Here is a 17,275-nt window from a genome sequence, read left to right as displayed (position 1 = left end):
TTAATCATGAAGTAAATCTTGTCTGTAGGTGGATTGAGACATCCTAATATGCCAAGTAGTATACATAATCAAGATAATTTGCATCACACTGTTTGAACAATGGCATTTTGAATATATTATGTACATCTTTTCAAATTTTATGAGTAAGATATATTTTTGTAAAATAAATGGTCCTTACTAAGCTGTTAAACCTTGCACATCTCCTTTTCTGTTGCAATATACGGATGACTTATTTGTTCCCCTAAATTCATCAGTGGCAATGGGTATTTTATAAATTTTTAGGTACCTCCTGGTAATATAGGAATTCAGTATGGGGGGGGGGGGGCGGAATCAAAGTGTTGTCACAGTTAGTTGTAGTGCACTTCCCCGGAACTTTACTGGTGGTAATTGTAAAAACCATGGTCAAAAATTAGTTTTCATTTTCTTCAATGGAAAGCAAAATCAGGGAGAACATGAGACTAGTGTTACATAAATCTTTTCAATCATCTGATGGTTGGGGTAGGTTAACCTTACCCTCTTTTTTAGACAATTTAAATAAGTAAAATAATCCATGCTAGTTTGCATTTTTCTTAGACTGTCCTCCTGAATTTGCTGGAATGTTTGCTGATATTCTACATCCTCTACTACATGATTGGAAGTGTCTGCTTCGGTGCATTCAGGTAAGACATACATGAGCAGTTACAGCTGGTCACCAATGCTATTGGAACATGTTAGAAAATAATGTTTTGGAGCCAACAGGTGAAATTGGTTTTGATTATACAGCAATACTGAAAAACCGTTTGTATTGCATTAAGAGTGTTGCTGAGAGATAGCCAGAGAGGAAATGCCATGTTGTTGCAAAACTGCTAGTATTGGTGTAGGTATAATGTTGTTGGTTTTTGTTTTGTCATGCAGCTTTTCAGTGGTCGACAAATCCACTATTGAATTTGCTGATTTAGATCCTTTGGATTGTTTGGATATGCACGGAAATTTAGGAGAGAACCCTAATCATAAAACTCATTCATACCTATATGGATCAGAATAAGAAGGATGAGAAAAGACAACCTAAAATTCAGGGGTAGAGAGATACAACCTAGTGTTACAATAAGATAATATTAGTAACTCTTTTATTATCATCGCTGATTTTTTAAAAATTAATTTTGCACAGTCATTTTACCTGCAGACTTCAGAGAGATGAAATGATTGAAAGAGAAAAACTTTCTATAGCAGGTTTGCCAACCCTCCAGAATTGCCCTGGAGCCTACAGGAATTAACAGGAGCCAGAAGCAAAACCCTGGGGGAGTTTGAAATTGTGGTCTTTTTTCTTGTAATTTTCTTTGAACATTTTTGATCATTAGTTAGAAAGAAATTGGAGAGACAGCATTCGTCAAACAAACAAATGTCTGTCAGCGGCTGCAGGACATTGTGAAGGGGAGGGTGAACAGCCAGTGGTCATGGTATTTATTGGTACCAGTGACACAGGTAGGAGAAGAGATAAGGTCCTGCAGTATGAATCTAGGCAGCTAGGTATCCATTTATAAAAAGGACTTTAAAGGTATAATCTCTAGATTGCTTCTGGTAAGTATATGAGTAGAAGGATAGGTCAGATGAATGCGTGGCTGAAGGGATAGTGGAGGAGGATGGGCTTTAGGTTGATGAGTCATTGGGATGGTTTCTGGGGAAGGTTGCACCTAAACTACAGTGGGACCAACATCCTAGTGGGCAAAAACAGAAACAGAACACTGGAACAAGCCATCTGTGGAGGCAAAAAGTGTAAGTTGATGTTTCAGGTCTAATGCAGGGTCTCAACCTGAAGCATTGATTTGCACCTTTTGCCTCCATAGATGCTGCTTGGCATTTTCTGGCATTTTTCTGTTTTATTTTTTAGATTCCATCATCTGCAGTCTCTTTGTCTTCATCCCAGTGGGGCGGTTTGCTAGTTCTTTTGGGAAAGTTTAAACTGGGTTGGCAGGGGAATGAAGCTCAGAGTTGATGTTCAGATGGGGATGTACGTTCATCTAGAGGAGGAAAAGTTCATAAGTGCAATTGGGGGAGCAGGTGGGGTAAATGCACATAAGGGGAATACAGAGCTAGATTGCATCTATTTTAATACAAGGACTCTACCTGGTAAGATAGATGGACTCAAAGCTTTAATTAACATGTGGGATTATGACACTGTTGCCATCACTGAGGCATGATTGAAAGATGGGCAGGGCTGACAACTCGGTAACACGGGCCATAGAATTTTCAGGTGAGCGAAGGATTATGTAAGTGAGGAGGTGTCATTGCACTGTTAGTCAAGGAATGCATTACTTCAGTATTGAGGGAGGATATCCTAGAACACTTCTCAAATGAGGCCATATGGGTAGAGCCTAGGAACAAAATGGGTGTTGTCACTTTGCTGTGGGTGTATTACAGACCAAATAACAGTCAACCGGAGTTAGAGGAACAGATATGCAGGCAAATAGCAGAGAGATGTGATAAAAAAACAGGGTTACAGTACTAGTGGATTTCAGTTTCCCAAATATTAACTGGGATTGCCTTGGCGTAAAGGGCCCTGAAGGGGCAAAATTTTTGAGCTTTTTGAACATTGGGAAGGAGTATCACTGGACCTTGCCTTGGGGAATGTGGCCAGTCAGGTGAAGGGAGTGTCAGTGGGGGAGCATTATGGAGATAGTGACCATAATTCTGTATATTTCAAAGTGGTTAATGAAAAAGATAGGATGGGCCAGGAATAAAGGAGGTCTTAAATGGTGGGGGGAGGGGGGAGGCCAATTTCATTAAAATCAGACAGGATCTAGCAAGGATAGACTGGGAGCATCTACAGGTAAGTCTATATCTGCACAGTGAGAAGCATTTAAAAGGTAAATAGAGTTCAGGGCCAACATGTTCCTACAAGGGGGAAAGCCAAAGGTAAGAAGTACAGGAAATCCTGGATGTTGAGGGATATCATGGGTTGGATAAAGAGAAAATAGCAGATATAGAGAACTAAAAATGGGGTAGGCTTAAAGAAATTAGTAAAGCAAAGAGGGGTCACAAAATATCACTGCAGACAGTCTTAAGGTAAATCCGGTCATTTTATAAGTATATTAAGGACTAAAGGATAATCAGGGAAAGAGGAGAGCCAACTATGGACAATGGGACAACCTATGCATGGAGCCAGAAGGTATAGATCAGGTTCTAAATGAATACTTTTCATCAATATTCACAAACAGACTTTGTAGTTGGAGATGTCAGTGAAGGGGAAGGTGAAATTCCAGTACAAGTCTCCATAAATAAAGAGGAGGTACACAATGCTTTCACAGGCTTAAAGGTGGATGAATCCCTAGGGCCAGGGTCTGGGGATGTCAGGTAAAGGATTGCTGCGGCTCTGGCTGAGATTTTTAAATCTTTGCTGGCCTTAAGTGAGTTACCGGATGACTGGAATACAGCAAATGTGGTCCCTTTTTTCAAGAAGGGCAGCAGGGAAAAGCTTGTACAGATCTGTGAGACTAACATTAGTAGTATGGAAGTTATTGGAAAAAACTTTGGGGAACAGGATTAATATTCATTTGGAAAGTTAGGGACTAATTGGAGATAGCTAGGATGGCCTTTTCAAGAACAGATCCTGTCTGATCAACCTGAGTGAATTTTTTTTGAAGAAGTAACAAAGTTTATTGATGAGGGCAGTGCAGTAGATGTGGTTTACATGGACCTCAGTAAGGCCTTTGACAAGGTCCTACACAGGAGACAGGTCCAAAGAGTTAGGGCCCATAGCATCCAAGGCAAGTTGGCAAACTGGATCCAAAATCACTTTGGCAATAGGAGAAGAAGGTGAGTGGATGCCTGTGACTGGTTGTGTTCCACAGGGGTAAGTGGGACCCTTGCTGTTTGTAGTTTGAATGATTTGGATGTGGATATGGAAGGCATGATCAGTAAGTTTGCAGATGACATGAAGATTGATGGAATTGCTGACAGTGTAGAGAGTAATCGTAGGCTACAGAGTGATATCAGTGTGTGGGTGAAGTGGGCTTGAGAAATGGCTGATGAAGTTTAATCCTGATAAATGTGAGGTGATGCATTTTGGGAGGATTAATGAGGCTAGGACATACACCATGAATGGTGGGGTCCTTGGGAGTATTGAAGAACAGAGGGACCTTGGTGTGCAAGTCCAAAGATCCTTGAAGGTGGCAGCGCAGGTAGATAACGTGGTTAAGAAGACATATATGGGATATTGGCCTTCATTATTTGGGGTACTGAATTATGCTTATTCAGTTAATTAATATAATGTCAAAATAGTTGTGACAGTAATGAGTTTTTGTAATAGTGCAAATGGGTTTATTAGTACATAAAAAACCTGAAAGGACAACTCAAAAGTGCAGCTAGGAGATAACTTCACCATTGATGGCTGGGGATTGGTATAGATTGTGTCTTTAGTGTAATAAGATGGTGTCCGATAGGCTCAATGGATCAACAAGTCTTATCCTATCCGTCGTTATCTTATGCCCATTCTTTTTGCCCAGTTTATTCTTTGGGAAGCAAGCTCTGGGAAGAGCTGTAACTTTTCTCTTTCATTAGTTCTTAAGAGAACTCCACATGGTGAATGTGGAGTTGATGTTCCATTGGCTGGAGTATCTGGAACTAGGGGCGACAGTCTCAAAACAGGGAATCATTCAGACAAAAGGTGAAAAGAAATTTCTTCTCCCAGAAGGTTATGAATCTTTGCAGAATCTGAGTTGCTGAACACACTCAAGACCTGATGTAATTTTAGTTATTAAGGGAATTAGAATTTGTGCAGAAAAATTGTGCTGAGGTAAAAGATCAGCCATGATCTTATTGATTGGCAGAACAGGGATGAAGGGGCTGAATGGTCTACTCCTGAACTGTTCCTGTGTTACAGACTTGATTCGTTCGATGGGTTGATTCCATTTGACTTCAAAACTCAAGCTTCAAAATCTAGCTCCAAGTACCTAGGTAAGACAAATAACACATTTGATTAAAAGGTTTCAAAATTATGGTACTTATCGAAGTGCTGTGGAGTGGAATTATTTTCTATTTTGGGCTCCCTAGATGAGTAACCTGGAGCCCTGCAAGCTTTAATGGCACTGAGACTGTTCTGGCTCACCTCTAGGTAATGCAATTTTTCATTCAGATTAATACCTCCTATTGCAACAGGATTAACTTTCCACTTTAACTATAGTTGCCCTTCAGAGACTAAGAATGTAGGACTGTCTCAAACTATGGTCTCATGCTGATTAGCAAATAGACATTCACTTAAAAGTGTAATGTTAACATTGGTACTAGTATAAAGGTACTAAACTTTTGAAACTAAAAATTGTAGTTTTGTGGGAAGAGAAACAAAGTTAACATTGCACATTGAAAATTCTTTGTCAGAAACCCTTTACCAGAACTTGGTAAAAAATGTAAACTTGATCTAACAAACTCTGTTTTAGGAAGAAAAAGAAAAGAAACTGTAAATAGAAATAAAACAAGAACACAGAAAGTACACAGTAATCAGATTGCCAGCATTTTAAAGAAAAAAAACAAGTTAGTACCTGATGTGGACCCTGTATTAGAACAATAACCTTTCTTTATTCTTTTCAGACGGTGGTGACATTAATGCATTTCTGGTGTTCTTGTTTATTTACTGCTTATGCTTGTTACTTTTTTTCTAATTTTTTTTACAACATAATGGTTTTACAGTGGGATTTGTAATAAATGTCGGCAATAACTTCAGCAAAGGTTTGGTTAAACGCAGGTCATGGGGAAAGCATGGTGAGCATGTGGAATTGGAGATACAAGAAACTGCAGATGATGGAATCTGGAGCAAAAAACAAACTGCTGGAGGACATCAGTTTTGACTGTCCATTTCCCTCCAATGGATGCTGCCCTGCCCGCTGAGTTCCTCCAGCGGCTCTTTTTTTTTGCTAGCATGTGGAATTGCCAGGCTTGAAACACTGTAAATTAAAAGAATTCAGTAAATGAGAGTAGAGACCCACTTTCATGCATCTTTTGAAGGGTCTATAGACCTGACAGAGATTTGATGAAAAATGGCCCAAGTGTGATGTAAGTGGAAAGGTGTAGCAGGGCACCAGTAATGTGATCCTCTTCACATATCACAACTGCAAGCATCTTTCTTTAGTGTCTAGCTGACAAGATGCCACACAAGAAGCTGGAGCATAAGAGCCCAAGGTATTGGAGTAGGTGCGTCAGCATGGATTAAACAGTGGCTGACACATAGAAATCACAGAGTTGAAATAAATGGATCCTTGTCAAGCTGGGGGGAATGTAACTAGTGGAGTACTGGAGGGATTGGCCCTCAGTTGTATACTATTGACATTAATGACTTGGAGGAGGGAACAAAGTGTAAGGTTTGCAGATGATACAAAAGTAGGTGGAAGAGTAAGTTGCGACAAGGACACTGTGATTCTGCATCATGACATAGATTGACTGATTGGGCAAAACCTGGCAAAGGACGTATTTGGGGAAGTGTGAGATCATGCACTTCATTCAGTAAGAGGAATCAAAAAGTGGATTATTATTGAAATGGAGAGAGACTACAAATGAGGGAAGTTCAGGGGGATCTAGGAGTTCTAGTGCATGAATCACAAATAGTTGGCAGGCAGATCCAACAAGTAGATAAGAAGGCAAATGGCATGTTTGCATTTATTGAAAAGGGTTTGGAGTTTGAGAATAGGGAGGCTCTGTTACAGTTGTACAGGATGTTGGTGAGGCCAGACCTGGAATACTGCACACCATTTTGGTCCACTTACCTAAAAAAATATACTAGCATTTCCCGTGTTTTTGTCCATTTACTGCCTATGCTTGTTACATTTTACTAATATTTTACAACAAAATGGTTTCACAGTGGGATTTGTAATAAATCTTGGCAATAAGTTCATTTTTATTCTCCTAGTGAACCTGCTGTCAATGGAACTCACATATTTCACCAGTGGTCTGCTGTTTGCAGTTATAGTTAAGGAGTGGGTTTGGGATTATTCAATCACAGTTACACTCAGTCATGTCATGCTGAGTTCAGCAGGTGAGTACTCAACAACTGGCAAAATAGGCCATCATTGTAAAATGTGGAATGAATTGGAATATGACAGTAACTTTATTTCATCTTTAAATGCTGTTGTTTTACTTAGTGTACGTTACTCTAATTGCTCTTTGCTTCCCTGGTTAGTATGTCCTGGGCCACCCAGATGGTGACGGACAAACCTTCTATTCAGTCCCTTCGTACATGCTTATCGAGCATGTCTGCCAGGAGACATGCAGGACTAGCAGAGGCAGCAACATGTGGGTTGGTGCAATGGCTACACTTTTGGATCAGTAATCTCAAGTAATAAGTAAGAAAACATGAATTCAAATCCCACTAGGAGAGTTTCAAAAGTAGAGACGTTTTAAAACTAAAAGCGGTTGTAAGGGGAAGAAAGAAACAAAGCAAATATCCATTACTTATCTCCTAATGTAGATAGATACATAATGCTACGTGCAAAATAAAAGATTATTAATGTTGATAGAAAAATATGGAACGATAGGGTAATTTTTAAATGATGGGAGAATTGAAAGGTGTTGTTATTCAGAGGGAGCTGGGGAACTCCCTCTGAATGTTTTACTTTATAAAGCAGTTCTGGAAATTCTCAGAGTAATCAAGATTAAATTACATATTTTTGTATAAAGGAGTAGATATTTATACTACAAAAGCTTGCTTCATTATTTCCTTAAATGACAATTTTGCGTTAAATAATCTTTTCCCCATCTCCAGATATATCTTTAAACAGGTTAAAATCCAACCAAGTTATAACCCAATGTGGTGGACAAAGCAGTTACTTCAGATGCTCCATTCCAATACCATTTGGTATTTAACTATATGAACAAGTATTCTGATTTTTGTTTGCCATGTAAAACTGGAATACTTGCATAAGATCTCAAAAACATTTACGTACCATAATCACTTTGATGCAGAGTTTTAATAGAGAGCAAATTTTTTTTTAATGCTATACAGTAAAAAGATCAGCAGGGCAAACTTCCACATTGAAATTAAAACCCATAGTGTACTGGAAGAAGAAAGAATCAATATATTGTCCAAAAATGATCTTCTTAGTTTTGTAGGGCTAAATTAAACCATATCCGGGGCTGAGAACCCCACTCAGGTAAGCTCCCTTACTTATGCTCCTTTGGCACTTCTCTCCTCAAATTGCACTGGAAGCAACCCCCTCAAACCACACATACCCTTCCCTCACTAGACTGACTCCTTAACCATATTTTTGGAAAGATGTGAAGATCTTAGGCTGCAGAAAAGATTGTCCTGAATGTTTGCATGAATGAGAGATTTCAGCCACAAGGTTACATTGGAGAAGCTGGGGTTGTTCCCCTTAAAGCAAAGAAGGCTGAGCGTTGATGGTTCGATAGAGATGTACAGGTTTACAACTTGTCAGGTTAAGACGAGTAGGGGGAGGTTGTTTCAAGGTCCTGGGTACGAGGAGATAGAAGGAAAACAATTCATGCAGAGTATTTATGATCTTGAACTCATCAGCTATAAGAGTGGTAGAAACAATTTTCAAACGGGAATTGGATAGGCAAGAGGGAAAATAATTTACTGGAATTTGGTCAAGGACAATGAAGGATTGATCTCCTGGGTGCTGGCTAAGACTTGGTGGGTAAATGGTTTCCCCCTATTCTGTAATGGTTCTGTGATTTGAAAGCAAAGATGAGAATTCTAAGATCAGGGTTTGTTTACCCATTACTGTATTCAGTGATGCTACACATTACTGTTTCTCTAGGGCCTTAATTCAGAATAAAAAAAACAGGGAGCCTAATAAAAAATATGAGATTTCTTCTACTGATTTACAGCAAAGCCCCAGCATTCTTGGAAACAAAACTTAAGCCTCAATATTTCTAGTCAGGCCCACATTCATAATTTTGCTTATTTTAAGATTCCTATATGTCTGAAACATTCCAAAGTCAGTAAATTCAGGTTTCATTTCATTTACAGTGATGGCTGAATTTCCTTTAGCATGGCAATGGTGGTTGGCATTAGGTGAGTCTGAGCAGATTTTCTTAAAAAATTACAGCATGTTGTGGATTCTTTTCCCAGACTATTCATCTTTGAACAGTTAAATCAGACCCTGTTGGACATAAGCACCAAATTTCTTTTGCAGCTTAACAGAGATAAAGTGGGTATTTCCCATGCTGATCTGGTATTATCATAGAGTCATAGAGTCTTACAGCATGGAAACAGGCCCTTCAGCCCAACTAGTCCATGCTGACTGTGTTGCCCAGTGAGCTAGTCCCATCTGCCAGTGTTTGGCCTATAGCCTTCTAAACCTCTCCTATCCATGTACTTCTAGATGGCTTTTAAAATGTTGCTAATGTACCCGCCTCAACCACTATTTCTGGCAGCTCTTTCCAAATACGCACCACCCTTTGCGTGAAGAAGCTGCCCCTGATGTCCCTTTTAAATCTCTCACCTCTGATCTTAAACCTTTTCCCTCTTGTTTTTAGCACTCTGTCTCTGGGAAAAAGACTATGTGCTTTCACCCTGTCTATGCCCCTCATGATCTTAGATACCTCTATCAGGTCACCCCTCAATCTCCTATGTTCCAGGGAATAAAGTCCTAGTCTACACAACCTCTCCTTGTAACTCTGCCTTGTAAGTCCAGGCAACATCTTGGTAGATCTTTTCTGCACTCTTTCTAGTTTAATAACATCTTTCCTATAACAGGGCGACTAGAACTGCACAAGTACTCCAAGTATAGCCTCACCAACATCTTATACAACTGCAACATAACTTCTCAACTCCTATATTCAGTGGCCTGACTAATGAAGGCCGGTGTGCCAAACGCCTTCTTCACCACCCTATCTACCTGTGACACCACTTTCATTGAACCATGCACTTGCACTCCGAGGTCCCTCTGTTCCATTACACCCCCTAGGGCCCTACCATTCACTGTATAAATCCTACCCTGGTTTGATCTCCCAAAATGCATAACCTCACATTTATCTGGATTGTAAGTCATTTGCCAATCCTCAGCCCACTTACCTAGCTGATCAAGATCCCCCTGTAATTTTTCATAATGTTCTACTCAGTCTAGATCAGCTATTTTAGTATCATCTGCAAATTTACTAACCATACCTTGTACATTTACATCCAAATTGTTTATATGAATTACAAACAACAAAAGCCCCAGCACCGACCCCTGTGGCACACCACTAGACACAGGCCTCCAATCTGAGAAACAACCCTCAACCATCACCGTCTGCTTCCTACCATGTGCCAATTATGAATCTAATTCAGTTTCTTCCCCAGGATCCCATGCAAGCTAACCTTCCAGACTAGCCTGCCATGAGGGACTTGTCAAAGGCCTTGCTAAACTCCATATAAACAACATCCACTGCCCTACCCTCATCTACCCTCTTGGTTACCTCCTCGAAGAACTCCAAGAGATTTGTCAGACAGGACTTCCCACACACAAAGCCGTGCTGACTGTCCTGAATCAGACCCTGTCTTTCCAAATGTTGGTAGATCCTGTTCCACAGAATCCCCTCCAGCAATTTTCCCACCATTGATGTTAGACTCACTGGCCTGTAGTTTCCTGGCATGTTTTTGCTACCCTTTTTAAACAATGGTACCACATTAGTTGATTTAAATAAACAAAAATCATAAACTCAGCAATATGTTAAAATGTTAATGTCTGCTTGTATTTATTTGATATCTTTAACAATATAAAATATTTTTATACATTCTTGTGGTTCTTGACTTGACAAATGATTCTAGGTTTCATAGAACAGTACAGCACAATACAGGCCCTTTGGCCCACAACATTGTGCCGGCCTTTAAGCCTCACTTAAGACTATCTAACCCCTTCCTCCCACATATCCTCTATTTTAAATTCCTCCATATGCTAATCTAGCAATCTCTTGAATTTGACCAATGTACCTGCCTCCACCACCGCTCCAGGCAGCGTATTCCGTGCCCCAACCACTCTCTGGGTAAAAAATCTTCCTCTGATATCTCCCTTGAACTTCTCACCCATTACTTTAAAGCCATGCCCTCTTGTATTAAGCATTGGTGCCCTGGGAAAGAAGCGCTGGCTGTCTATCTATTCCTCTTAACATTTTATACACCTCTATCGTGTCTCCTCTCGTCCTCCTTCTCTCCAAAGAGTAAAGCCCTAGCTCCCTTAGTCTCTCCTCATAATGCATACTCCCTAAACCAGGCAGCATCCTGGTAAATCTCCTCTGCACCCTTTCCAACGCTTCCACGTCCTTCCTATAATGAGGCGACCAGAACTGGACACAGTACTCTAAGTGTGGTCTAACCAGAGTTTTGTAGAGCTGCATCATTACCTCAAGGCTCTTAAACTCGATCCCTCGACTTATGAAGGCTAACAGCCCATAAGCTTTCTTAACTAAGCTATCCACCTGTGAGGCAACTTTCAGTGATCTGTGGATATGAACCCCCAGATCCTTCTGCTCCTCCACACTACCCAGAATCCTGCCATTAACTTTGTATTCTGCCTTGGAGTTTGTCCTTCCAAAGTGTACCACCTCACACTTCTCCAGATTGAACTCTATCTGCCACTTCTCAGCCCATCTCTGCAGCCTATCACTGTCCCTCTGCAATCTTGTACAATCCTCCACACTATCCACAACATCATCAACCTTTGTGTCGTCTGCAAACTTGCCAACCCACCCTTCTACCCCCTCATCCAAGTCATTAATAAAAATCACGAAAAGTAGAGGTCCCAGAACCGATCCTTGTGGGACACCGCTAGTCACAGCCCTCCAATCTGAATGCACTCTCTCCACCACAACCCTCTGCTTTGTACAGGCAAACCAATTCTGAATCCACCTGGCCAAGCTTCCCTGGATCCCATGCCCTCTGACCTTCTGAAGAAGCCTACCATATGGAACCTTGTCAAATGCCTTACTAAAATCCATGTAGACCACATCTACTGCACTACCCTCATCAATCTGTCTGGTCACCTCCTCAAAGAACCCTATCAGGCTTGTGAGACATGATCTGGCCTTCACAAAGCCATGCTGGCTGTCCCTGATCAGTCCATGATTCTCTAAATGCCCATAGATCCTATCTCTAAGAATCCTTTCCAACAGCTTGCCCACCACAGACGTAAGGCTCACTGGTCTGTAATTCCCTGGACTATCCCTACTACCTTTTTTGAATAAGGGGACAACATTTGCCACCCTCCAATCCTCCGGAACCATTCCCATGGACAACGAGGACTCAAAGATCCTAGCTAACGGTTCTGCAATTTCCTCCCTCGCTTCGCGGAGCAGCCTGAGGAATATTCTGTCAGGCCCCTGTCCTAATATTTTCTAACAGCTCCAACACATCCTCTCTCTTGATATCAACATGCTCTAGAACATTAACCTTACCAACACTGTCCTCAGTGTCATCAAGGCCCCTCTCCTTGGTGAATACAGAAGAGAAGTATTCATTGAGGACCTCACCCACTTCCACAGTTTCCAGGCACATCTTCCCACCTTTGTCTCTAATAGGACCTACCTTTACTCTCGTCGTCCTTCTGCTCTTCACATAAGTGAAAAATGCCTTGGGATTTTCCTTAACCCTACTCGCCAAGGCCTTTTCATGTTCCCTTCTTGCTCTCCTCAGCCCCTTCTTAAGTTCCTTCCTTGCTACCCTATATTCCTCATGAGCCCTATCTGATCCTTGCTGCCTAAACCTTATGTATGCTACCTTCTTCCTCCTAACTAGATGTTCCACCTCTCTTGTCACCCATGGTCCCTTTACCCTGCCATTCCTTCTCTGCTTTACTGGGACAAATTTATCCCTAATATCCTGCAGGAGATCCCTGAACAACGACCACATCTCCATAGTACATTTCCCTTCAAAAATGTCATCCCAATTTACACACGCGAGTTCTAGCCTTATGGCATCATAATTTGCCCTTCCCCAATTAAATGTCTTCCTGTCCTCTTTGCTCCTGTCCTTGTCCATGACAATGCTAAAGGTTAGGAAGCGGTGGTCACTGTCCCCCAAATGCTCACCCACCGAGAGATCTGTCACCTGACTCAGTTCATTACCTAATACTAGATCTAATATGGCATTCCCTTTAGTCGGCCTGTCAACATACTGTGACAGGAATCCATCCTGGACACACTTAACAAACTCTGCCCTGTCGAAACCTTTGGTACTAAGCAGGTGCCAATCAATATTTGGGAAGTTGAAGTCTCCCATGATAACAACCCTGTTATTCTTGCACCTTTCCAAAATCTGCCTCCCAATCTGCTCCTCATTATCCTTGCTGCTACCAGGGGGCCTATAGAATACTCCTAGTAGAGTAACTGCTCCTTTTTTGTTCCTAACTTCCACCCATACTGACTCTAGAGAGGATCCTTCTACATTATCCACCCTTTCTGCAGCTGAAATAGTATCCCTGACCAGTAGTGCCACCCCTCCTCCTCTTCTCCCCCCCCCCCCCCCAATCCGTTTTAAAACACTGAAATCCAGGAATATTCAGTATCCATTCCTAACCTGGTGTCAGCCAAGTCTCTGCAAGAGCCACAATATCATAGTTCCATGTATTTATCCATTGGATTGTTAGCTATTGGATTGTTAGTTTCCACCAAATAATAACTAAAACTGAAGAAGCAATGGCAAGTTTGAAAGTGAAAATTCTAAAAGCTGACTATTGATGACAAAACACTACCTCTCATGACATCTCAGTTTTGATGCCTCAGTTTGAATACTTTTTAAATGGAACCAATTCAGGCTGCATAAGGCAGCATGAAGGTGCTTAGTCAATGCCTTAGAGGACAATTGTCTGCAGTGAGTGGCCTGATATTTTTAGGCTCCCCTGCAGCATGATGCTTTTACGTTTCCAGTGACAATAGGCCTATGCAGACTCTTCATAGTCATATAATGTGAATAGCACAGCAGCAACATTGTGTTTCTTTTGCAAAGTGTGGACGCTGAAACATGAAGTTAGGTCTGTAATTGAACAGACTGATATGTCAAACAGGCTGCATTGTTAGAATGAAACTACCGAGTATATGCTTTGATCAAGTGAAATGATGAACATTTGCAGGTTCTGCCTCAAGTTTTTAGTTCAACCAAGAGAGGATTCTTAAGTGCACTTATGATCTCAATGAGTAACCCTGGTCGTTTGTTTTGTTTTGACCCTAAATATCTATTACTGCATTTGACTGCAAATACTCTTAAGTTGAGTATATGGAGTGGAGTGAGCAGCAAGTTGCACAGAAGATCAACCTTGTTTCCCAAAATCCATCATTCGATCAGTGTCATCCTTGAAAGATGAAAGCTAATTGTGATTAGTTAAGACTGAATGAATTACAAGAGGCACCAGCAGATCTGAAATTGACTATTACAAAGATCTTCTGATGGTCTGCCAACAATTGGATGTTGGGTGAATGCACTCCCCTCGTGTTAACAAATATTTATGGTTGTGAATGGAAGCTCCAATTTCTCTACGATCAAAGTCGAAGAGCATCTGCACTTTGGGAAAGCCTGGAATAGAAGCAAATGCTTCGCCTTGTCTGCCTTCTCCTGTGGTTTAAAGAAGAAATAGATCAGATCACCTTTTCTGGTGTTGAGCACATCAGTGACCTAATGTGGCAATGATCAGCAAAATGATATACCAGCTGCAGCTTAGAACGACCCTGAGGCTAATAAGTTGAGACTGATATCTTGATTTTGACTGTGAGAATAGTTCAAACGTGTGTGAACTTGTACACAAGGTTTTGTGAGTTACGGATCTCAGTGATGATCAACTTGAGGAAGCACTTTAGATATTGCTCCTCTACAGCAATCTTGGCTCCCTATAAACCCTAGTTGGGTAAGGCCTTTGTTGTTGATTTCTCTATGCCTCTTGCAGCCTGGTCCCTATGGTCCGGTGCCTCAGAGATGTCTGTTGTAGGTCCATGTGGCAGGTTTACAGAATTGCTCTCAGGAATGGACAGGTTTCTTTATGAGGAAGGATTGGATGAGCCACACTTGTAGAAGAGTGAAGGGAACTTGATGGAAACATATAAGACCCTGAGAGATCGTGACATAGTAGATGTGAAGAGGACGTTTCCTCCAGTGGGAGAATCCATAACTGGGATCATTATTTAAAGATAAGGGGTGGCCCACTTACGGTGATTTTCTTTTCTCTGGCTGTGTGTCTTTGGAACTCTGTTCTTCAAAGGGTGCTGGAAACAGAATCTTTGGATATTTTTAAGGCAGAATTAGATTCTTGATAAACAGAAGGTTATGGGAATAGGCAGGAATGGGGAGCTGAGGTTACAATTAAATCAACCATGATCTTTTTGAATGGTGGAGCAGGTTGAAGAGGTGGAGTAGCCCAGTCCTGCTCATAATTTGTATGTTCTTATGTTCATGTCATCAGCAACAGGAATGACAGGCCTAGACATATCCCCAGTGTAAGCAGTGGAAGGGGTTTGTTTAAACGAAGTGTGACAATGGAGCAACGTAGCAAAAGAGAGAAGAGATACAAGTGAGTTGAGATGAAGACTGAAATCTCCAAAGATGGGAATCACTTGGTGCAGTGTGACTAATTAGGGACAGTCAGCATTGTTTTGTGCATGTCAGGTGAAGTCTAGATTGATTGAAGTTTTTTGAGGAAGTGACAAAGGTGATTGATAAGAGTAGGTGTGTCTACATGGACTTTAGTAAAGCATTCAACAAGGTCCTTACTGCAAGCTGACTCAGAAGATTAAGGCACATGGATGCACAGTGACTTGGTGGATTGGATTTTAAATTGTCATAACCGTAGAAGACGGAGGGTAGTGGTGGAGGAGTGTTATTCCAATTGGATGTGTGTGACCTGTGGTGTTCCGCAGAGATCAGTGCTGAGGCCTGAGACCCGAGACCTGACTCTGAGAACTGAAACCTGTTTGAGATATACAGTGTATGAGTGACTTGGATGAAAATGTGGGTGGGATAATTAGTAAATTTGCAAATGACACAAAAATTGGTGGAATTATGGATAGCGAGGAGGATTCTCAAAGGGTACAGCAGGATATAGATCAGTTGGAAATGTGGGTGGAGAAATAGAAGATGGAGTTTAATCCAGACAAGTATGAAGTTTTGCACTTTGGGAGGTCAAATGTAAGAGGAAAATATACAGTAAATGGCAGTACCCTTAAGAACACTGATATACAGAGGAATCTTTGGGTACAAGTACATAGTTCCCTGCAACACAAGTGGATAGAGTGGTAAAGAAGGCATATGGCATACTTGCCTTCATTGATCAGGGCACTGAGTATAAATGTTGGGAAATCGTGCTGCAGCTGTATAAAACTTTGGCTCAGCCATATTTGGAATATTGTGTGCAGTCTGGTCGCCACATTACAGATCATTTCATTACAACAGTGCATTGAGCTAGTACAAGGGAAAACAAGAACAAACTGCAGAATAAAGTGTTACAGTTACAGAGAAAGTGTAGTGTAGGCAGACAATAAGGTACAAGGCCATAACAAGGTAGATTGAGAAGTGTGGACAGAGTCCATGGAGGGGAGGCTGGTTGGGGGGAGGTTGGACAAACATGGAGTGTCAGAGGCTAAGGCTTGAGCTTAGAGGCATCTAAAATTATGAGAGGCATAGATAGGGTCAGTCTTTTTCTCAGGGTGGAAATATCAAATACTGGCGGGCATAGGTTTAAGCTGAGAGGGGGAAAGTTTAAAGGAGAGTTACAAGGCATGTTTTTTTACACAGACAGTGGCAAGTGCCTGGAACACACTGCCACGTGAGGTGGTAGAAGCAGAAGTGATAGCAATGTTTATTTAGACAGGCACATGGACAGGGAATGGAGGGATATAGACCATGAACACTACCTCATTATTCCTTTCTTTTCTTGCACTACTTATCTATTTTTGTTATATATAGATTTTTATGTCTTTGCTGCAAAATGACAAATTTCACATCTTATGTCAGTGATAATAACTCAGATTCTGATTCATGTGCAGGCAAATGGGATTAGTTTAATTTGGCATTATTGTCAGCACTGACATTGTGGGTAGAAGGGCCTGTTCCTGTGCTGTGATGTTCTATTTTATATGTTCTACATTCTATCTAATTCAGTTTTACCTACTGCAACACAGTTCAAAGTACAAAGGCTCACACTTCAGTAATGAGCAGTGTGTAGAGTAAACTGGCAGCCTGCAGAGAGCTGCACACAGTTTGACTGTCGCTACTGATTGCTTGTGATTGACCTTTGAGTACTGTTGTTTCAAAGAAATCAAAATCTTTTTCTGTTAGCATAATTCCATGGTACCTTGGTAACTTGACAACAGGAAAGATTTCCCAGCA

General features: G+C 41.1%; 1 protein-coding gene across 2 annotated transcripts in view; it reads left to right on the top strand.

The window, feature by feature from the left end:
* The window catches only part of LOC127581640 (transmembrane protein 244-like), a 31,701-nt gene that overhangs the window by 11,326 nt on the left and 3,100 nt on the right, over positions 1 to 17,275 (top strand). The window contains exons 2-5 of one of the 2 annotated variants that reach the window (XM_052036196.1): positions 574 to 659; positions 4,859 to 4,932; positions 6,875 to 7,000; positions 8,957 to 9,001. In XM_052036196.1, the coding sequence (XP_051892156.1) occupies positions 574 to 659; positions 4,859 to 4,932; positions 6,875 to 7,000; positions 8,957 to 9,001 (331 nt within the window). The remainder of the gene's footprint in view (positions 1 to 573; positions 660 to 4,858; positions 4,933 to 6,874; positions 7,001 to 8,956; positions 9,002 to 17,275) is intronic. The other variant, XM_052036197.1, reaches the window with a different exon arrangement.

The sequence above is a fragment of the Pristis pectinata genome, chromosome 22, assembly GCF_009764475.1.
Source record: "Pristis pectinata isolate sPriPec2 chromosome 22, sPriPec2.1.pri, whole genome shotgun sequence".
In the NCBI taxonomy this organism is placed as follows: Eukaryota; Metazoa; Chordata; class Chondrichthyes; order Rhinopristiformes; family Pristidae; genus Pristis; species Pristis pectinata.
The sequence above is the reverse complement of the archived record's forward strand: the minus strand, read 5'-3'. Positions and strand labels throughout refer to the sequence as shown.